This window comes from Oncorhynchus nerka, linkage group LG22 (assembly GCF_034236695.1).
Source record: "Oncorhynchus nerka isolate Pitt River linkage group LG22, Oner_Uvic_2.0, whole genome shotgun sequence".
Taxonomy (NCBI): Eukaryota; Metazoa; Chordata; class Actinopteri; order Salmoniformes; family Salmonidae; genus Oncorhynchus; species Oncorhynchus nerka.
In genome coordinates, this window is record NC_088417.1 from 92,179,650 (window position 1) to 92,203,671 (window position 24,022).

Sequence of the window (24,022 nt, forward strand, 5' to 3'; positions counted from 1 at the left end):
TCATTAGAAACCCTTTTGCAATTATGTTAGCACAGCTTAAAACTGTTGTGCTGATTTAAAGAAGCAATACAACTAGCCTTTAGACGAGTTGAGTATTTGGAGCATCAGCATTTGTGGGCTCGATTACAGGCTCAAAATGGCCAGAAACAAAGCACTTTCTTCTGAAACTCGTCAGTCTATTCTTGTTATGAGAAATGAAGGCTATTCCATGTGAGAAATTGCCAAGAAACTGAAGATCTTGTACAACGCTGTGTGCTACTCCCTTCACAGAACAGCGCAAACCAGCTCTAACCAGAATAGAAAGAGGAGTGGGAGGCCCCGGTGCACACCTGAGCAAGAGGACAAGTACATTAATGTCTAGTTTGAGAAACAGACTCCTCACAACTTCTCAACTGGCAGCTTCATTAAATAGTACCGGCAAAACACCAGTCTCAATGTCAACAGTGAAGAGGCGACTCCGGGATGCTGGCCTTCTAGGCAGAGTTGCAAAGAAAAAGCCATATCTCAGACTGGCTAATTAAAATAAAATTTTAAGATGGGCAAGAACAGAGACACTGGATAGAGGAAGATTGGAAAAAAAGTGTTACGGACAGACAAATCTAAGTTTGAGGTGTTTGAACATTCGTGAGACGCAGAAAAAACAATTACCCAAAGAACATCTTAAACTATGCAAGAACTATTTAGGGAAGAAGCAGTCAGCTGGTATTCTGTCTATAATGGAGTGGACAGCAGTCACCGGATCTCAACCCTATTGAGCTGTTGTGGGAGCAGCTTGACTGTATGGTACCTAAGTGCCAATCCAACTTGTGGGAGGTGCTTCAGGAAGCATGGGGTGAAATCTCTTCAGATTACCTCAACAAATTGACAACTAAAATGCCAAATTCTGCAAGGCTGTAGTTGCTGCAAATGAAGGATTCTTTGACGAAAGGACACAGTTATTATTTCAATTAAAAATCATTGACTCTATTTCCTATTCATTTTGCAACTAATTTCACATATGTTTTCATGGAAAACAAGGACATTTCTAAGTGACCCCAAACTTTTGAAGGGTAGTGTAAATACATACATTTTAAATGTTTGTATTTAACCAGGCAAGTTAGTTAAGAATAAATTCTTATTTGCAATGACGGCCTAGGAACAGTTGGATCCCTGCCTTGTTCATGGGCAGAACGACAGATTTTCACCTTGTCAGCTCTGGGATTTGAGCCACCAACCTTTTGGTTACTGGCCCAATGCTCTAACCACTAGGCTACCCTGCTGCCCCTGTGGACACATTGCAGCCCGAAGCTATAGGCCTACATACGTGGGAAAAACATACATCTATTAATAACTTTAAAGCTGTTGAAATGGCTAGTGGGTTTAATGCTCTTTACAACGTTATTTCCATGCTGAGAAGAGTGCCATTTCATACAGTAGGTGCCTTTTGGCCAGTTAATCAGATTTCACTCCCAGAAGCCCAGACCAGACAACACAGCTGAGAGTGATTTCACTCCCAGAGCCCAGACCAGAGCACAGCTAAGGCTGATTTCACTTCCAGAACCCAGACCAGAGCACAGCAGATTTGACTCCAAGATTCCAGAATAGAGCACAGCTGACTGAGGCCCAATACTATCCACTGAAATGTCTCGCCTCAAGCTTAAAATCCTAAACTCTAAACCCTCACAACCCCAACCCTCTTACAGGGACCAGTTGACCATAACCACCTGTGTGTTTGTGCATGAGTAGGAGTGCTGATTTAGGATTGGCTTTGCCTTAAAGGTCATAATGCTTTTCCAACCGTCTTGAAGGAGTTCCCACATATGCTAAGCACTTGTTGGCTGCTTTTCCTTCACTCAGCGGTCCAACTCATCTCAATTGGGTTGAGGTCAGGGGTTTGTGGAGGCCGTTGTCTTGTTGAAAAACAAATGATAGTCCCACTGAGCGCAAACCAGATGGGATGGCGTATCGCTGAAGCATGCTGTGGTAGCCATGCTGGTTAAGTGTGCCTTGAATTCTAAATAAATCACAGACTGTGTTACCAGCAAAGCACCATCACACCTCCTCCTCCATGCTTCACGGTGGGAAGTACACTTGCGAAGATCATCTGTTCACCTACTCTGCATCTCACAGATACGGTGGTTGTAACCAAAAATCTAAAATTTGGACAAAAGGACAGATTTCCACCAGTCTAATGTCCATTGCTCTGCCTCCCATTTCTGTAGGGTGAGACACCCCCTGGACAGGATGCTAGTCTATCGCAGGGCCTTAACCCTAATCCATCTCCTAAATACTAAAGTTCCAAGCATAGAGGCATCAGGTCCCAATTTTGGAGTCTTTGGTATGACTTGACGGGGGATCAAATCCCCAACCTTCCAATCTCAGGGCTGACACACTAACCACAAGGATACATATGGCTCTGCTTATCCCTATGGATGTGTTTGGTGTCAATGTTGTTATTATTCTGTTCTCTCCTGTATCCCAGGCCTGTCACCGTTGTATTGCAGCCTGTTTGGCCTGATGAGGGAGAGCGACCGCATGTGGTTCCCACCCAATCACATCCTCAAACTCGACCAATCAGCAAATGACAGTCTCCTCTTCAGAGTGAGGTAGGATGTGGCGTGTGGTCAGGGGTCTAAATTTTATTTTTTCTGTTGAAAAGGAAACAATTAGATTGACTATTAAAAATATGAAGGAATTAAAGTGTGAAATATGCCGTTTAATTAAAGTATCATTGTACGGTAGTAGTATTAGACACAATAATTAAAGTATCATTGTACGGTAGTAGTATTAGACACAATAATTAAAGTATCATTGTACGGTAGTAGTATTAGACACAATAATTAAAGTATCATTGTACGGTAGTAGTATTAGACACAATAATTAAAGTATCATTGTACGGTAGTAGTATTAGACACAATAATTAAAGTATCATTGTACGGTAGTAGTATTAGACACAATAATTAAAGTATCATTGTACGGTAGTAGTATTAGACACAATAATTAAAGTATCATTGTACGGTAGTAGTATTAGACACAATAATTAAAGTATCATTGTACGGTAGTAGTATTAGACACAATAATTAAAGTATCATTGTACGGTAGTAGTATTAGACACAATAATTAAAGTATCATTGTACGGTAGTAGTATTAGACACAATAATTAAAGTATCATTGTACGGTAGTAGTATTAGACACAATAATTAAAGTATCATTGTACGGTAGTAGTATTAGACACAATAATTAAAGTATCATTGTACGGTAGTAGTATTAGACACAATAATTAAAGTATCATTGTACGGTAGTAGTATTAGACACAATAATTAAAGTATCATTGTACGGTAGTAGTATTAGACACAATAATTAAAGTATCATTGTACGGTAGTAGTATTAGACACAATAATTAAAGTATCATTGTACGGTAGTAGTATTAGACACAATAATTAAAGTATCATTGTACGGTAGTAGTATTAGACACAATAATTAAAGTATCATTGTACGGTACGGTAGTAGTATTTAGACACAATAATTAAAGTATCATTGTACGGTAGTAGTATTAGACACAATAATTAAAGTATCATTGTACGGTAGTAGTATTAGACACAATAATTAAAGTATCATTGTACGGTAGTAGTATTAGACACAATAATTAAAGTATCATTGTACGGTAGTAGTATTAGACACAATAATTAAAGTATCATTGTACGGTAGTAGTATTAGACACAATAATTAAAGTATCATTGTACGGTAGTAGTATTAGACACAATAATTAAAGTATCATTGTACGGTAGTAGTATTAGACACAATAATTAAAGTATCATTGTACGGTAGTAGTATTAGACACAATAATTAAAGTATCATTGTACGGTAGTAGTATTAGACACAATAATTAAAGTATCATTGTACGGTAGTAGTATTAGACACAATGTGCTTGTCTTTTATATAGTCCTCTTCTTTATCTTCTCTCCTCTTCCTGTTTCTTCTCCCTTTCTGTATCCCCCCGTGATAAAATCATTTATAAGGTTTATCTTAAACCATTAGGGATTAAAGGTTATGTAGCATGGATAAGGAGTAATTACAAATATTAAACGTAAGTCCGACTAGGTTAGACTGGGAGTGAGAGGAATGTGTGTATGCCTAAGAAAACACCTAGAAACAATTCAACTATGGTTGAACTGACCCGGCTATAACTCTGGGAACGTATGATTGTACAGGGAGTAACCCCTCCAGGTTTCCTTTTTCTGGGGGGGACTGGAACTGTCAGCTGGGTAGTGATAAACTAAAATTGTAGAGAAGAAGATGGCTCTCCTAATGTTAGTGTGCATGTGTGTGCGTAGGTTAGAAGAATGTTATAAAAGGAACATCTTTCTATGTGAATGGGAGAGCTTTCGTGAATAAACATTTATTTGAATAATTGTGAGCTGGGAATTCTGTTTCATTTAAACCAGAACTTAACACACTCTGGGTTGCAGACCGATTAGAATAATTGAAAATGAAAAACATTGATAATAAAATTCTACATCACCCAGGTACTACTTCCCTGGCTGGTATGGAGGCTCCTGTTCCCACCGCTATGGGGTCAACAAGGGAATGGACAGCCCGGTGTTCGACGATACCGTCATGTCCTACCTCTTCGCTCAGGTTAGTCTTGGGCTATTTTTTTTTACCAGGAAAGTTTTCTCAGTCTTGTCGTGTGAAATTCAAGAGTGTAGGCATGCTGATCCTGGATCAGCTTTGCCTTAAAGATCATAATGAATGAGCACGACTCTGAGTTGCTTTGTAAATGTGGGCTCTAGTCTGACATGTATGCTACAGACTCCGCTGAAATAGCCTACCTGTAAAGCCACCTTTCAGTAACCTGAGGTATTAAGTAACCTCATCCCCTGGCTCAATTGCTACAGAGAGAGAGCCAGCTGGTGAGACCAAATTGATTTTGCCAAGCAACTGGTTTCTAGAAACCAATCACCAATCAACGAAGCTGTAAAGTCTGTGTGGTGTAAATAACTGCCTAATCTACCCGTGTGTGTGTCCGTACATATGCTGAAGAAAAGGGGAAGTGGTGTTGGGAGGGTGAGAGGCAGTGGTGAAGGCTGTGGCTGGTAGGGTGTGTTTTTGTGTGTATGTGCGTGTTTTTAGAATGTCTGTGTGGACTGTGGTGTCCTTTTCAGTTTTTATCTTCACATTCACATTGTCACAAAACACACTGGGTGGGAGAGATTACCCTGTATACGTTAGTTACGATGTGAGGTCCTGCTGTCATTTTAAAGAGCAAGCCGCAATTGCTACATCCATTGATTCTTGAAGAATATAACTTATAAATGCCTTATGAGCTTATGAGTAATACCCCATCAGAACCTGAAACACAAGCTTGTTTTACTTCAATATTTGTAAAGATTAAAAATGTAAATAAACACTGTATACAACTGCTTATAACTATAATGTTGATATTTTGGATGGTCAGTCCTTGCATCAATACCTCTGCTTATTAATTCAAGAGTGGTTCCATTTCTCCAGGCCCATCCCTCAGCTTTTTACCAAGACAGAGGCTGGGGCAGGATCCCTTAGTTTATTGTTTCAATGGTGGATGGCCCCTTTAAATCTGTATTATAGAAAAATGGAGGCTCTGTGAGGAAAGCGGTGTTGACTTTATTCCACAGTTCTGAGAACTGAGGTACTTTGTTTCCATGTAAAAAAAACAAAAAAGTAAAAAAAGTAAGTTTTCTTTAGTTTCTATTCTTGGAAATGTGGCTTATGTTCCTCAAGACATTCTGTCTACTGACGTGTTGTTTGTATAGCCGAGGCCAATGTCTCCTGTGGTTTCACTTGATGTTTATCCACAGAGAGAATAGAAGTTCAACTGGACTGGCCATAGTTCTAGAGCTCACACACACTAAGATCCCTATCGCTTTTGATGCAGAACAGAAAGTTGTTGAGCAAAACAATGAAAGGGGGAGTGTAATACTTCAGGTGTAGCTTGTGGAAACATGGCTGCATGTATCCCACGTACCATGTCAGGCTGTTATTTGCTGTAACTAGAAAAGGCAGTCAGGAAGACGAGGGATGCAGAGATGCAGGGCGTACGTGTTTGAGATGGACAACATTGCAGTCAAATCACTGAACTGCAAATCTCCTTGCGTCTTAAATAGCATAACTAATCATTATGTAATGAAGTGGTTGTGCCTGCATCCTACCTTGGTTAAATGGATCTCCTCAAACACACAGGCAGTCTTTTCTCCCCAGTTAGGTTGTAACCCTGCCTGTGGGGACCTCTTCCTTAGCCAGCATGAACAGACAAAGTGGCACCCTATTCCCAATATAGTGCACTACTTTAGACCACGGCCCATAGGGCTTTGGTGCACTACTTTAGACCACGGCCCATAGGGCTTTGGTGCACTACTTTATACCACGGCCCATAGGGCTTTGGCGCACTACTTTAGACCACGGTCCATAGGGCTCTGGTACACTACTTTAGACCACGGCCCATAGGGCTCTGGTGCACTACTTTAGACCACGGCCCATAGGGCTCTGCTGCACTACTTTAGACCAGTCTGGGACTAAGGTCTAGTTTCAACACTATATGGAGTCTGGAACACCCGACCATAGGCAACACGGGGACTAAGGTCTAGTTTCAACACTATATGGAGTCTGGAACACCTGACCCTAGGCAACAATGGGACTAAGGTCTAGTTTCAACACTATATGGAGTCTGGAACACCTGACCCTAGGCAACACGGGGACTAAGGTGTAGTTTCAACACTATATGGAGTCTGGAACACCTGAACCCAACACTAGGAGTCAACACGGGGACTAAGGTGTAGTTTAAACACTATATGGAGTCTGGAACACCTGACCCTAGGCAGGGGACTAAGGTCTAACACTATGGGTCTGGAACACCTGACCCTAGGTGGTCTAGTTTCAACACTATATGGAGTCTGGAACACCTGACCCTAGGCAACACGGGGACTAAGGTCTAGTTTCAACACTATATGGAGTCTGGAACACCTGACCCTAGGCAACACGGGGACTAAGGTGTAGTTTCAACACTATATGGAGTCTGGAACACCTGACCCTAGGCAACACGGGGACTAAGGTCTAGTTTCAACACTATATGGAGTCTGGAACACCCGACCCTAGGCAACACGGGGACTAAGGTTTAGTTTCAACACTATATGGAGTCTGGAACACCCGACCCTAGGCAACACGGGGACTAAGGTGTAGTTTAAACACTATATGGAGTCTGGAACACCTGACCCTAGGCAACACGGGGACTAAGGTCTAGTTTCAACACTATATGGAGTCTGGAACACCTGACCCTAGGCAACACGGGGACTAAGGTCTAGTTTCAACACTATATGGAGTCTGGAACACCTGACCCTAGGCAACACGGGGACTAAGGTTTAGTTTCAACACTATATGGAGTCTGGAACACCCGACCCTAGGCAACAATGGGACTAAGGTGTAGTTTCAACACTATATGGAGTCTGGAACACCTGACCCTAGGCAACAATGGGACTAAGGTCTAGTTTCAACACTATATGGAGTCTGGAACACCTGACCCTAGGCAACAATGGGACTAAGGTCTAGTTTCAACACTATATGGAGTCTGGAACACCCAACCCTAGGCAACACGGGGTCTAAGGTCTAGTTTTTAAAAATTACCTCAGTGATCTCCATCTTCCTATTGTAGTGATTCAGTTATACTGTATGTAGGCATTGATGTAGGGACATAGTTAATCTATTCCACGGGTGCATCATTGAACTGAGACCGTAGTCACTGTGTTGCCGAAGGTCCGATTTGTTTAGACTACCCTATTTAGGGTGCCATTTGGGGCATGCCACAGAGACCGGGGCATGCCACAGAGACCGGGGCATGCCACAGATAGGGGTGTGTACCAACTGCCTCATGCCTTAACAGACGTGTGATATGTTCGGGGTGTCTGCCAGTCTGCTGCTGTTGTCTGTCATATGTTAACGTTACCAACCCTCCTCTCTCTTTCTCTCTACTCTCTCCCTCGCTCGTTTGCCTTGTTTGTTTTCACCTTATGACACTTCTATCTACTACATCTCCCTCCCTCCCTCCTCTCAGTGGCGTAGTGACTTTGTGCATAGCTGGGTGATTATCCCAGTGGACCATGAGACCCAGGAGGAGTGTCTTGGCATGGCTGTGTTGGACATGATGAGGATGGCTAAGGAGAGTAGCCAGTCCCCTGTGGACATCTATAACGACACCAGGTGAGGAGGCTGGTAGGAGGAAGATGATGCATGTTGAACCGAGAAGAAACTGTCAGAGCTGAAAACCGTTTGATCACAGAGCAATGTGTACACAACGGTCAAACCAGGTGGAATGCAGAGCCTTCCCTGCGGTCACTTAAGAAGAGATGTTAACCCTGGGCGGTGTCCTGTCTAAAATCTAAACCTGACACTTTCCTGGCCACCTAATCATTCCTAGATCCCCTTCAACCTCTGAGTTGTACTGTTCATACACATCACAATCGGGGTTCAATGCAAATTATGTTTTGGCATATGATATTGTAGTGGGAAAGAATATCTGATATGTGTACACTACCGGTCAAAAGTTTTAGAACACCTACTCATTCAAGGGTTTTTCTTTATTTTACTATTTTCTACATTCGAGAATAACAGTGAAGACATCAAAACTATGAAATAACACATATGGAAGCATGTAGTAACCAAAAAAGTGTTAAACAAATCACCTCACTCCACTCCACCCCCGCCTCACTCCACTCCACTCCACCCCCGCCTCACTCCACTCCACTCCCTCCTCACTCCAAACCACTCACTCCAATCCACCCCAGCCCGCCTCACTCCAATCCACTCACTCCACTCCACTCCACCCCCGCCTCACTCCACTCCACTCCACCCCCGCCTCACTCCATTCCACCCCAGCCTCACTCCAATCCACTCACTCCAATCCACCCCAGCCCACCTCACTCCAATCCACCCCCCCCCCTCACTCCAATCCACCCCCAATCCACCCCAGCCTCACTCCACTCCACCCCCCCCGCCTCACTCCAATCCACCCCAGCCCACCTCACTCCACCCCACCCCCGCCTCACTCCACTCCACCCCCGCCTCCAATCCCACTCCACCCCCGCCTCACTCCAATCCACCCCCGCCTCACTCCAATCCACCCCCGCCTCCAATCCACCCCAGCCCACCTCACTCCAATCCACCCCCGCCTCACTCCAATCCACCCCCGCCTCACTCCACCCACCCCCGCCTCACCCACTCAATCCACCCCAGCCCACCTCACTCCCACCCCAGCCCACCTCCACCCCCGCCTCACTCCACTCCACCCCCGCCTCCACTCCAATCCACTCACTCCAATCCACCCCAGCCCACCTCACTCCAATCCACCCCAGCCCATGTTCTTAAAATCTGTATTGTGTTTGTTGTATCACATAATTCAGCTCTTTGCTGCTATTGATACTAGTTGTACCAATTGTAACTAAACAAATTCTTTCACCTTCCCTCCCTAGCTATAAGTTGTTCCTGCCCAAGGACATACGTGCCCATATCCAAGAGTACCACTTTGTGACCCGGAAGAGGATCCGCCATCGCTTCAGGAAGTTCATCCAGCAGTTCAGCCAGTGTAAAGCCACGGCTCGTGACCTCAAGCTCAAATACCTGGTGAACCTGGAGACGCTGCACCCAGCCTTCTACTCAGAGTGCTTCCGTGTCACTGAGTCCTTGGAAGGAGAGGTCACCATCGTCGTCACAGGAAACAACGGCATCCAGTGGTCCCGGGAGGAGGATAAGGAGGCAGACAAGGTAGGGGGGAGAAGTAGCGTTCTCTTCTCTATTCTTCTTTCACTCTCTCTTCCTTTTTATTCTTGTTCCTTGTTGTCCTCGTCTTTTTCTTTCCTATTTTTCCTTCTCGTCTTCTCCTTTTATCTTTCTCTTTTCTGAAAGCACATATGACCTGTTGAGACAACCACAAAGGGGCTCGAGTTAGTCATGTGTTCAAATAGTCTCCTGTAATAATGTCATAGAGAGTCAGAGAAAGGATGTTTGAAACGGTTGTGCATTCAGGGTGGCTGCTACTACTCTTACTCTCTCTCTCTCTCTCTATAGGGTTTCCAGACGTACTGTGATTTCCCTGAAGTTATTGACATCAGCATCAAACAAGCCAACAAGGATGGCTCTATCGAGAGTCGTATCGTCACCATCAACAGACAGGACAGTCAGACTCTGGTACGATGACTCTGCTAACCTCATAACTCAGACAGGGACAAGGACATAATTTGTGTCTGAAATGACAAGCTATTTCCAATATAGTGCACTACTTTTGAGCAGGGCCATAGGGCGAAGTGCACTTTGTAGGGGAACAGGGTGACATTTTAGACTCAGACCAGCTGTTATGTTAGATCAGAACAGGAACATGTCTCATGTATTATGTGTAACAGAGGACTGATCCACCCTTCCTCTTATCCTCCTCCATCTCTCTCTGCTACACAGGAGCTGGAGTTCCGTTCCCTGTCGGAGGCTCTGTCCTTTGTGTCTTTGGTGGATGGCTACTACCGGCTCATAGCCGACGCTCACCACTTCCTGTGTAAAGAGGTGGCGCCCCCTAGGCTGCTGGAGGCCATTCAGAGTTACTGCCATGGTCCAGTCTCGTAAGTCTAGACTAAGCACATATACTGTACAAACACAAGAACATCCACACACACATAGACACGTGTACTAGGGGTGTGTGGCTCAGCAGGTTTGTTCACCTGCCCGCAATTGCGAATAACCCATCCGCAACCGCCTGACCTATATGTGATAACATGACAATCGGAGGCCTGCACCCTAACCTGCTAATATCGAAAATGCACAACAGTTAGCTAGTCGGAGACGGCGTAACGATTTGATAGCGGGTGCAGGACTTGTTTTGCCTGATATGTTAGATATGTTGCCCTAGAAGACTAAATAAACTATTTTAGGTGTCCGCATGCTTCCCATGCGAAACAGTTCGGTAGAGTTTGTGTAAATATTATGACGTTTCTGTTTGTTTTGGACTTCGGTTAGCGTTTTTTCGGCTGTTCGGACACACATTTTTCTGGAGGCAAGCCGAAGTTCGGAGCTGAAGTCTTGCGTCCCTTCGTCGGTGATTGGTCAACAGTAGGGATTCTTCAATAAATGATGTGTTGTCATTCAACGAGAGACGACTCGTTTTCATGCACATTGTTTCATTAAGAAATACTGCACCAAACGTCTTAGTTAGATGTAAAAAAAGTGCAATTAAGATCTCTTCTGCAAAAACTTTGAAGTTAATGACAGGTTGCTTGAGTTATCTTAGATGAATTATGACTGTTTTGAGGAAGTGTATACTGGCTACGGTGTTTCAAAATAGACAAACAATACTATTGCCGCTTTTTAAAGGTTCTTCAAGGGAAGGTCTTTTAAGGGAGCATGCGAGCACACTTGTTTAGCTAGCTGACTTCGTAAACGAGCCAACATGTTTCTGATTAGATTTCAGTTCAGCTTGGATGCATATTTAATGTGGTTGAAGTACTATCAGTGTTTATGATGCTGATAAATATAGCACCTCTACAGACGGTATCTAACTGACCATTCACATTCTCTCAAGATACTGAAAGAAATAAATCCTATTTCTCCACTCCTGTTCCCCATTCAAAATGTAGCCTACATTTGGTGTATCATTTTAGTGCAAGAAAATATTAACTCTCATTGAATTAAGCTTCAGGCAATGTGAGAGGTTATAGACCTACAGTCAGAGTCCAGATTTCAGTTTCCATTTTACCCATCTGAACAGTAGGCTACAGTTCCCTTGACCTGTCATTGGCCTATTTGAAGTCCGATCTTGTGACTGTTGAATTTGTACAGCGCCTCACAATCACCACACAACACTGTTATCATCCTCTTGTACCACTTCACCAAATCTTTCCCAAACATTACTTTCTGGTCTCCCTTCTCTTTATTTTCAACTCTACATTTCACAGCTTTTCCTTTTTGCGTTGAACTTTTTCTGCCCGTTCCCAAAAGCATTTGGGGATTGGCGTGTCGGCTATTTGGGGATTGGCGTGTCGGCTATTTGGGGATTGGCGTGTCGGCTATTTGGGGATTGGCGTGTCGGCTATTTGGGGATTGGCGTGTCGGCTATTTGGGGATTGGCGTGTCGGCTATTTGGCGAACGTACTGTTAGGCTCTAAAGTTTAGGCTTAAGCACTAATGACAGATAATCTAAAATAATTTCATGTAGCCTATAGATATAAATGTAGCCTATAGATATAAATGTAGCCTATAGATATAAATGTAGCCTATAGATATAAATGTAGCCTATAGATATAAATGTAGCCTATAGATATAAATGTAGCCTATAGATATAAATGTAGCTATAGATATAAATGTAGCCTATAGATATAAATGTAGCCTATAGATATAAATGTAGCCTATAGATATAAATGTAGCCTATAGATATAAATGTAGCCTATAGATATAAATGTAGCCTATAGATATAAATGTAGCCTATAAATGTATATAAATGTAGCCTATAGATATAAATGTAGCCTATAGATATAAATGTAGCCTATAGATATAAATGTAGCCTATAGATATAAATGTAGCCTATAGATATAAATGTAGCCTATAGATATAAATGTAGCCTATAGATATAAATGTAGCCTATAGATATAAATGTAGCCTATAGATATAAATGTAGCCTATAGATATAAATGTAGCCTATAGATATAAAGTAGCCTATATATATAAATGTAGCCTATAGATATAAATGTAGCCTATAGATATAAATGTAGCCTATAGATATAAATGTAGCCTATAGATATAAATGTAGCCTATAGATATAAATGTAGCCTATAGATATAAATGTAGCCTATAGATATAAATGTAGCCTATAGATATAAATGTAGCCTATAGATATAAATGTAGCCTATAGATATAAATGTAGCCTATAGATATAAATGTAGCCTATAGATATAGATATAAATGTAGCCTATAGATATAAATGTAGCCTATAGATATAAATGTAGCCTATAGATATAAATGTAGCCTATAGATATACATGTAGCCTATAGATATACATGTAGCCTATAGATATAAATGTAGCCTATAGATATAAATGTAGCCTATAGATATAAATGTAGCCTATAGATATAAATGTAGCCTATAGATATAAATGTAGCCTATAGATATAAATGTAGCCTATAGATATAAATGTAGCCTATAGATATAAATGTAGCCTATAGATATAAATTGCACATTTATTCATTTTTAAAGGCATTGTCTTCTGTTTTTATTCAACCCGCAAATTGTCATGACCCTAAACCCGTTTGTCCCGCGGATATAACCCTGTCAACCTCCTCATCACTAACTTGCACATATACAAGCACATATACAGTGCCTTGCGAAAGTATTCGGCCCCCTTGAACTTTGCGACCTTTTGCCACATTTCAGGCTTCAAACATAAAGATATAAAACTGTATTTCTTTGTGAAGAATCAACAACAAGTGGGACACAATCATGAAGTGGAACGACATTTATTGGATATTTCAAACTTTTTTAACAAATCAAAAACTGAAAAATTGGGTGTGCAAAATTATTCATGACTGACCATATCTGTCCTGTCTCTCTATCCTCAGGATGGACTTTGCTATCGGTAAGCTGCGGCGGTCTGGGAATCAGAAGGGTCTGTACATCCTCCGTAGCAGCCCTAAGGACTACAACAAATACTTCCTGTCTTTTGTAGTGGGCGTGAGTATAATACCATACAGGTTGTTGAAAGACATGGTGCTAAGTGTGTTTAGTCTGGATAGGTATGGATAGGTATGCAGGCGTACTGGTGCAGCTTTCGCCATATTGCTAACACCTTACATATCTACAAACTTTGAAGGGTAAGGACCAATAGGGAGTGGTAGGGTGCATATCTGATCTGTGTCCCCCTGCAGTGTGACAGCCTAGTTGAGTACAAGCACTGCCAGATAGTGAAGACGGATCAGGGAGACTACATCCTCTCTGGGGCCACGAAGAGTTTTGCTTCTCTGAGGGAGCTGCTCCACCGCTACCAGAAGGAAGCTCTGCGCTCTGACGGACACATCTTCCAGTTCACCAAGTGCTGCCCGCCTAAAGCGAAAGGTGAGGAGGTCAGGGAATAAGGGTCATAGCTGTGTTTTGTGATTAAAACAATATCATAAACTGTGGGCTGACTCAGCTCTCCAGCCACACTCAACACTAAGTCTATATTCTCACAGTAGTTTGATGAACAATGTTGTCATGTTGTGTTGCTACCATGCTGTGTTGTCATGTGTTGCTGCCATGCTATGTTGTTGTCTCTTTATGTAGTGGTGTCTCTCTTGTCGTGATGGGTGTTTTGTTCTATATTTTTATTTACTGTATTTTTAATCCCAGGCCCTTTTGGTAGGCCGTCATTGTAAATAAGAATTTGTTCTCAACTGACTTGCCTAGTTAACTATATAAAAAGAATGCACTATTGTTTAAAAGGAGACATGGTGCTAAGTGTGTTTAGTCCAGACCCTTCAGGCAAATTCTTATTTTCAATGACGGCCTAGGAACAGTGGGTTAACTGCCTGTTCAGGGGCAGAAACGACAGATTTGTACCATGTCAGCTCGGGGATTTGAACTTGCAACCTCCAACACTCTAACCCCTAGGCTACGCTACCGCCCCGGCAGTATTATAGTCCTTGCTCTTGTAAAATGATCATCATCTAGGTCATAACGTTCAAGAGGGTTTATTTTGGTCACGTATGTTCACCATGATGTCAAACACAACAGAAACACTTAGGTTACACGTACTGTACATAACATTATGTTGTGTCACATTCAGTCCCAGTCAAAAGTTTGGACACTCCTACTCATTGAAGTGTTTTTATTTTACTTTTACTATTTTCTACATTGTAGAATAATAGTGAAGACATCAAAACTATGAAATAACACATATGGAATCATGTTGTAACCAAAAAAGTGTTAAACAAATCAAAATATATTTGAGATTTTGCAAAGTAGCCACCCTTTGCCTTGTTGACAGCTTTGCACACTCTGTTCAGGGTCTACCTAAGCTGTCCCACTTGTTTTTGTTTAGCGTTTAAAACCTTTTTTGCTGCGGTATGCCCTAATGAATACGACCTATAAAGAATACTAGATGATGTACTCCTAACTCACTTAACGTCCTCATCTCTGTGTTACCTGAATCTGCAGACAAGTCTAACCTGTTGGTGTGCCGCAGTAACCAGGGTGCTGAGGTTCCCCTGTCCCCCTCTCTGCACAGACACAACATCAGCCAGATGGTCTTCCACAAGATACGCAAGGAGGATCTTGTCATCGTAAGATTACCTCTCTGTCACTCACTCTCCTTCTCCTTCAGCCAGTTAACAACCCTCCAGACGACACCTTTCTGTATACCTCTTGTCCTTGTTTGGACACTGTGTTAACAACCCTCTAGATGACACCATTCTGTATACCTCTGGCCCTTGTTTGGACACTGTGTTAACAACCCTCTAGACGACACCATTCTGTATACTTCTGGCCCTTCTTTGGACACTGTGTTAACAACCCTCTAGATGACACCATTCTGTATACTTCTGGCCCTTCTTTGGACACTGTGTTAACAACCCTCTAGACGACACCATTCTGTATACTTCTGGCCCTTCTTTGGACACTGTGTTAACAACCCTCTAGACGACACCATTCTGTATACCTCTGGCCCTTCTTTGGACACTGTTAACAACCCTCTAGACGACACCATTCTGTATACTTCTGGCCCTTCTTTGGACACTGTGTTAACAACCCTCCAGACGACACCATTCTGTATACTTCTGGCCCTTCTTTGGACACTGTGTTAACAACCCTCTAGACGACACCATTCTGTATACTTCTGGCCCTTCTTTGGACACTGTGTTAACAACCCTCCAGACGACACCATTCTGTATACTTCTGGCCCTTCTTTGGACACTGTGTTAACAACCCTCCAGACGACACCATTCTGTATACTTCTGGCCCTTCTTTGGACACTGTGTTAACAACCCTCTAGACGACACCATTCTGTATACTTCTGGCCCTTCTTTGGACACTGTGTTAACAACCCTCTAGACGACACCATTCTGTATACTTCTGGCCCTTCTTTGGACACTGTGTTAACAACCCTCCAGACTACACCATTCTGTATACTTCTGGCCCTTCTTTGGACACTGTGTTAACAACCCTCCAGACGACACCATTCTGTATACTTCTGGCCCTTCTTTGGACACTGTGTTAACAACCCTCTAGACGACACCATTCTGTATACTTCTGGCCCTTCTTTGGACACTGTGTTAACAACCCTCCAGACGACACCTTTCTGTATACTCTGGCCCTTCTTTGGACACTGTGTTAACAACCCTCTAGACGACACCATTCTGTATACTTCTGGCCCTTCTTTGGACACTGTGTTAACAACCCTCCAGACGACACCATTCTGTATACTTCTGGCCCTTGTTTGGACACTGTGTTAACAACCCTCCAGACGACACCATTCTGTATACTTCTGGCCCTTCTTTGGACACTGTGTTAACAAACCTCTAGACGACACCATTCTGTATACCTCTGGCCCTTGTTTGGACACTGTGTTAACAACCCTCTAGACGACACCATTCTGTATACCTCTGGCCCTTCTTTGGACACTGTGTTAACAACCCTCCAGACGACACCATTCTGTATACTTCTGGCCCTTCTTTGGACACTGTGTTAACAACCCTCCAGACGACACCATTCTGTATACTTCTGGCCCTTCTTTGGACACTGTGTTAACAACCCTCCAGACGACACCTTTCTGTATACCTCTGGCCCTTGTTTGGACACTGTGTTAACAACCCTCCAGACGACACCTTTCTGTATACTTCTGGCCCTTCTTTGGACACTGTGTTAACAACCCTCTAGACGAGCTTCAATGCCATACAACTCTCCTTCCAGACTCACATCAATCATCTCCAATCCAAAGTTAAATCTTGAATCGGCTTCCTATTTCGCAACAAACCATCCTTCACTCATGTTGCTAAACATACCCTCGTAAAACTGACCATCCTACCGATCCTCGACTTCGGCGATGTCATTTACAAAATAGCCTCCAACACTCTACTCAACAAATTGGATGCAGTCTATCACAGTGCCATCCGTTTTGTCACCAAAGCCCCATACACTACCCACCACTGCGACCTGTACGCTCTCATTGGCTGGCCCTCGCTTCATACTCGTCGCCAAACCCACTGGCTCCAGGTCATCTACAAGACCCTGCTAGGTAAATTCCCCTTTTCTCAGCTCGCTGGTCACCATAGCAGCACCCACCTGTATCACGTGCTCCAGCAGGTATATCTCTCTGGTCACCCCCAAAACAAGTTCTTCCTTTGGCCGCCTCTCCTTCCAGTTCTCTGCTGCCAATGACTGGAACGAACTACAAAAATCTCTGAAACTGGAAACACTTATCTCCCTCACTAGCTTTAAGCACCAGCTGTCAGAGCAGCTCACAGATTACTCCTTTGCACCCCATTATTTCTATTTCTACTTTGCACATTCTTCCACTGCAAATCTACAATTCCAGTGTTTTACTTGCTATATTGTATTTACTTCGCCACCATGGCCTTTTTTTGCCTTTACCTCTTATCTCACCTCATTTGCTCATATTGTATATAGATTTATTTTTCTACTGTATTATTGACTGTATGTTTGTTTTACTCCATGTGTAACTCTGTGTTGTTGTATGTGTCGAACTGCTTTGCTTTATCTTGGCCAGGTCGCAATTGTAAATGAGAATTTGTTCTCAACTTGCCTACCTGGTTAAATAAAGGTGAAATAAATCAATAAATTAACATTCCTATCATGGTGTAATGACCTATTTCACCTGTGACCTCACATACACCTGCATGTACCTGCAGACATTACCACTCACACACATGATAGAGGACTTCAATCAGAGACTGAATTGTTGCTCCTTAGCTGGTTCAGGTGAAATGGTGGCATGAGATCTCAACTATGACATGAATAATGTAGGTTAATAAAGTATACATAGAAATAAACACTCACAAATACAATTGAACTAAGGGGCGGATGTGTTGGCATCATCACAACATGTTTTGGATGACCAGGGGAGAGGATCTCAGACCCGGTGTTCCCTGTGTGTTACAGAAAGACAGTCTGGGTCAGGGGACGTTTACTAAGATCTTCTGTGGCGTGAGGAAGGAGCTGGGAGACTACGGAGAGATTCACCAGATGGACGTCCTTGTTAAGATCCTGGATAAGGCTCACCGAAACTACTCTGAGGTTGGTCGAGAACCTCTCCTCAACTCCAGCCAACAACATGTAGTGTTAAGGAGATGGACTTGGGAGTTATTTTTGCATTGGTTCTTGAAAGGGACATGACTCTTCCATTGCAGTCATTTTATTTAGCACAATGTTTTGCCAATTAATGTGTTCATTTTCTATGTTTGGTTACATTTCCTACGATACAATATTTAACTCTGTCTGACGGCTCTTCTCTCTGTTCTCTCCAGTCGTTCTTTGAAGCCGCCAGTATGATGAGCCAGCTATCCCATAAGCACCTGCTCCTCACCTATGGCGTGTGTGTCTGCGGAGAGGAGAGTAAGTGACATTACCAAACTAAATTATACCTCTCACCGTTTTACCTCTGTTAGCCTCCCTCTACCTCCATCCCAACCTTTTCCTCTGTTAGTCTACCTCCATCCCAACCTTTTCCTCTGTTAGTCTACCTCCATCCCAACCTTTTCCTCTGTTAGTCTACCTCCATCCCAACCTTTTCCTCTGTTAGTCTACCTCCATTCCAACCTTTTCCATCCCTCCATCCCAACCTTTTCCTCTGTTAATCTACCTCCCAACCTTTTCCTCTGTTAGTCTACCTCCATCCCAACCTTTTCCTCTGTTAGTCTACCTCCATCCCAACCTTTTCCTCTGTTAGTCTACCTCCATCCCAACCTTTTCCTCTGTTAGTCCCTCCATCCCAACCTCCATCCCTCCATCCCAACCTTTTCCTCTGTTAGTCTACCTCCATCCCAACCTTGTCCTTTTCCTCTGTTAGTCTACCTCCATCCCAACCTTTTCCTCTGTTAGTCTACCTCCATCCCAACCTCCATCCCTCCAAACCTTTTCCTCTGTTAGTCTACCTCCATCCCAACCTTTTCCTCTGTTAGTCTACCTCCATCCCAACCTTTTCCTCTGTTAGTCTACCTCCATCCCAACCTTTTCCTCTGTTAGTCTACCTCCATCCCAACCTTTTCCTCTGTTAGTCTACCTCCATCCCAACCTTTTCCTCTGTTAGTCTACCTCCATCCCAACCTTTTCCTCTGTTAGTCTACCTCCTCTGTTAGTCAACCTCCATCCCAACCTTTTCCTCTGTTAGTCAACCTCCATCCCAACCTTTTCCTCTGTTAGTCTACCTCCATCCCAACCTTTTCCTCTGTTAGCCTCCCTCTACCTCCATCCCAACCTTTTCCTCTGTTAGCCTCCCTCTACCTCCATCCCAACCTTTTCCTCTGTTAGTCTACCTCCATCCCAACCTTTTCCTCTGTTAGCCTCCCTCTACCTCCATCCCAACCTTTTCCTCTGTTAGTCTACCTCCATCCCAACCTTTTCCTCTGTTAGTCTACCTCCATCCCAACCTTTACCTCTGTTAGTCTACCTCCATCCCAACCTTTTCCTCTGTTAATCTACCTCCATCCCAACCTTTTCCTCTGTTAGTCTACCTCCATCCCAACCTTTTCCTCTGTTAGTCTACCTCCATCCCAACCTTTTCCTCTGTTAGTCAACCTCCATCCCAACCTTTTCCTCTGTTAGCCCTCCATCCCAACCTCTACCCTCCATCCCAACCTTTTCCTCTGTTAGTCTACCTCCATCCCAACCTTTTCCTCTGTTAGTCTACCTCCATCCCAACCTTTTCCTCTGTTAGTCTACCTCCATCCCAACCTTTTCCTCTGTTAGTCTACCTCCATCCCAACCTTTTCCTCTGTTAGCCTCCCTCCATCCCAACCTTTTCCTCTGTTAGTCTACCTCCATCCCAACCTTTTCCTCTGTTAGTCTACCTCCATCCCAACCTTTTCCTCTGTTAGCCTCCCTCTACCTCCATCCCAACCTTTTCCTCTGTTAGTCTACCTCCATCCCAACCTTTTCCTCTGTTAGTCTACCTCCATCCCAACCTTTTCCTCTGTTAGTCTACCTCCATCCCAACCTTTTCCTCTGTTAGTCTACCTCCATCCCAACCTTTTCCTCTGTTAGTCTACCTCCATCCCAACCTTTTCCTCTGTTAGTCTACCTCCATCCCAACCTTTTCCTCTGTTAGTCTACCTCCATCCCAACCTTTTCCTCTGTTAGTCTACCTCCATCCCAACCTTTTCCTCTGTTAGTCTACCTCCATCCCAACCTTTTCCTCTGTTAGTCTAACTCCATCCCAACCTTTTCCTCTGTTAATCTACCTCCATCCCAACCTTTTCCTCTGTTAGTCTACCTCCATCCCAACCTTTACCTCTGTTAGTCTACCTCCATCCCAACCTTTTCCTCTGTTAGTCTACCTCCATCCCAACCTTTTCCTCTGTTAGTCTACCTCCATCCCAACCTTTTCCTCTGTTAGTCTACCTCCATCCCAACCTTTTCCTCTGTTAGCCTCCCTCTACCTCCATCCCAACCTTTTCCTCTGTTAGCCTCCCTCTACCTCCATCCCAACCTTTTCCTCTGTTAGTCTACCTCCATCCCAACCTTTTCCTCTGTTAGTCTACCTCCATACCAACCTTTTCCTCTGTTAGTCTACCTCCATACCAACCTTTTCCTCTGTTGTCCTCCCTCTGTCTCCATCCCAACCTTTTCCTCTGTTAGCCTCCCTCTGTCTCCATCCCAACCTTTTCCTCTGTTAGCCTCCCTCTGTCTCCATCCCAACCTTTTCCTCTGTTAGTCTACCTCCATCCCAACCTTTTCCTCTGTTAGCCTCCCTCTGTCTCCATCCCAACCTTTTCCTCTGTTAGCCTCCCTCTGTCTCCATCCCAACCTTTTCCTCTGTTAGCCTCCCTCTACCTCCATCCCAACCTTTTCCTCTGTTAGCCTCCCTCTACCTCCATCCCAACCTTTTCCTCTGTTAGCCTCCCTCTACCTCCATCCCAACCTTTTCCTCTGTTAGTCTACCTCCATCCCAACCTTTTCCTCTGTTAGTCTACCTCCATACCAACCTTTTCCTCTGTTAGTCTACCTCCATACCAACCTTTTCCTCTGTTGTCCTCCCTCTGTCTCCATCCCAACCTTTTCCTCTGTTAGCCTCCCTCTGTCTCCATCCCAACCTTTTCCTCTGTTAGCCTCCCTCTGTCTCCATCCCAACCTTTTCCTCTGTTAGCCTCCCTCTGTCTCCATCCCAACCTTTTCCTCTGTTAGTCTACCTCCATCCCAACCTTTTCCTCTGTTAGCCTCCCTCTGTCTCCATCCCAACCTTTTCCTCTGTTAGCCTCCCTCTGTCTCCATCCCAACCTTTTCCTATGTTAGCCTCCCTCTGTCTCCATCCCAACCTTTTCCTCTGTTAGCCTCCCTCTGTCTCCATCCCAACCTTTTCCTCTGTTAGCCTCCCTCTGTCTCCATCCCAACCTTTTCCTCTGTTAGCCTCCCTCTGTCTCCATCCCAACCTTTTCCTCTGTTAGCCTCCCTCTGTCTCCATCCCAACCTTTTCCTCTGTTAGCCTCCCTCTGTCTCCATCCCAACCTTTTCCTCTGTTAGCCTCTGTTAGCAGTTTTAAGCCCCTTTAGTAGATGTGCTACACTGGTCCAGCTGTAATTTGTTGAATTCTAACCCTTTCAGACATGATGGTGCAGGAATATGGGAAGTTTGGCTCCCTGGATACATACCTGATGAAGAAGAAGAGCTCTGTGAACATCACCTGGAAGCTAGAGGTGGCCAAGCAGCTGGCCTGGGCTATGCATTACCTGGTAAGACCAATCAATCAATCCATCAATTAACCCCCCCCCCCTATCTTTCCCACTTTCTCTCTCCTCTTTGTACAATAAAACATATTGAATACAACTGAATCTGCTAAGTGGCAGATATCTCCGTAATGGTGTAACTTTTGTGTTCAATCTGCCACTAATCAGTCCGCCATGTTCAATTTAATAACAGGAGGACAAGAGCCTGGTCCATGGGAACGTGTGTGCCAAGAATGTCCTGTTGATCCGAGAGGAGGACAGGAAGACTGGGAACCCCCCCTTCATCAAACTGAGTGACCCTGGAATCAGCATCACTGTGCTGCCCAAAGATGGTGAGTACCGACCCTTGTATTAGTTATTACAAAGAGATACTGTACTAAGAAATTGTACTTTACTGAACTTTTGCACGTTGTTTTACAATACTATGTGTAGACTGTTTGGCTTGGTTACACAGCGACACATGGTGCAAGGCATCTTGGAGGCTTTGTTCCTAATGTTTTATACACTAACAGCTAAAAGCATACAATTGCAGAAACAAACCAGAACAGCAGCTCAGGAAGGGAGTATATTTAATGTCTGTGTGCTCTATGTATTCCCATCGTCCTGTCCTCCACTGTCCCTCCAGTCCTTGTGGAGCGCATCCCCTGGGTACCTCCAGAGTGTTTAGAGGAGGACAGACATCTGACTCTGGCTACAGATAAGTGGGCCTTCGGCACCACTCTGTGGGAGATCTGTAGTGGAGGAGACAGACCACTCAGCACACTGGACTGCTCCAAGGTAAGGATTTCTGGAGGTGCAATTAACACTTTTCATGGAATATTTATATTTTGCTATATATATATTGATATATAATTCTAATATAATTTAATTTAGTGAGTAATGGTAAGCCTTGTGCGAGCCAGAACAGTCTATAGGGCAGGACTCCATCTCCTGTTTCTGTCTCATTGTTGGTATAGCCCCACTGTAAATTACAGCCAAATATCAAGGTAGTTTTTACAAGCAGGAAATCAAATTAGTTTAAATCAAAGTCGAAGATGTCCAACCTGAGGGTTTTGTGCCTCAGTTTACTGGTATGTTACAGTATGTTATGTTTAGAGAGACATAGTTGATGTACTGTTCTCTTGTCTGGACACTGGGACTAAAACTGTCTTCTGACATTGTCTTCATCAGGTTATTTGTCTTTGTCTTGTTAAAAAACACTATCCAACTGTCATGCACAGCATAATAATCCATTATTAGTAAGGTATTAGAGTTCCTCTGTTTATAGTTGACGTTATTGTCCTCTGTAGAAACGTCTGTTCTATGAAGACCATCACCAGCTGCCTGCTCCTAAGTGGACAGAGCTGGCCAACCTGATCAACAGCTGTATGGACTATGAGCCGTCCAACAGACCCTCCTTCAGAGCTGTTATCAGAGACCTCAACAGCCTCTTCACACCTGGTCGGTAGTCTCCTCTCTTTCTAGTGCTCTGCAGACTGACAAACATGTCCTACTAGTCATTTCACTGATGCTGTTCCAGTGGCTCGGTGTGTTAAACCATGGCACTGCCAACGTCAGTTCCATTCTCGCATGAACTGCAAGATATACTGAATGTAGGCTATTAGGTCACTGTCAGTGTTGACAGTTCTCTGACACTTTTGGGTAAAAATGTATGCTAGATTAGGATGTATGTATGTTTTGGTTTATTTCCAGAAGGTGTTGATTATGTCCTGTCTCCTGCTGCAGACTATGAGTTGCTGGTGGAGAGTGACATGGTGCCCAACAAGGCCAGAGGGTTTGGGTTCCCAGGGGCCTTTGAGAACCAAAACCCTGCTCAGTTTGAAGAGAGACATCTCATCTTCCTCAAGCAGCTGGGCAAGGTTAGACAACACACACGCCACCACTCACTGTCTCTCACTCACTCTCTGTCTCTCACTCACTCTCTGTCAATTCAATTCAAGGGCTTTATTGGCATGGGAAACATGTGTTAACATTGCCAAAGCAAGTGAGGTAGACAACAGTAAACATTACACATACAGAAGTTTATGTCTCTCACTCACTCTGTCACTTTCTCTCTCACTCACTCTCTGTCTCTGTCTCTCTCTCTCTCACTCTCTGTCTCTCTGTCTCTCTCT

At 43.7% G+C, this 24,022-nt stretch overlaps 1 protein-coding gene across 1 annotated transcript in view; it reads left to right on the plus strand.

Moving 5' to 3' along the window:
* The window catches only part of LOC115105998 (tyrosine-protein kinase JAK2-like), a 95,789-nt gene that overhangs the window by 64,177 nt on the left and 7,590 nt on the right, over positions 1–24,022 (plus strand). The window contains exons 3-18 of the mRNA XM_065007576.1: positions 2,462–2,585; positions 4,506–4,617; positions 8,063–8,208; positions 9,477–9,768; positions 10,072–10,191; positions 10,456–10,613; positions 13,599–13,710; positions 13,905–14,091; positions 15,172–15,296; positions 18,130–18,264; positions 18,495–18,582; positions 21,787–21,914; positions 22,102–22,240; positions 22,534–22,685; positions 23,198–23,348; positions 23,634–23,767. Of these exons, the coding sequence (XP_064863648.1) occupies positions 2,462–2,585; positions 4,506–4,617; positions 8,063–8,208; positions 9,477–9,768; positions 10,072–10,191; positions 10,456–10,613; positions 13,599–13,710; positions 13,905–14,091; positions 15,172–15,296; positions 18,130–18,264; positions 18,495–18,582; positions 21,787–21,914; positions 22,102–22,240; positions 22,534–22,685; positions 23,198–23,348; positions 23,634–23,767 (2,303 nt within the window). The remainder of the gene's footprint in view (positions 1–2,461; positions 2,586–4,505; positions 4,618–8,062; positions 8,209–9,476; positions 9,769–10,071; positions 10,192–10,455; positions 10,614–13,598; positions 13,711–13,904; positions 14,092–15,171; positions 15,297–18,129; positions 18,265–18,494; positions 18,583–21,786; positions 21,915–22,101; positions 22,241–22,533; positions 22,686–23,197; positions 23,349–23,633; positions 23,768–24,022) is intronic.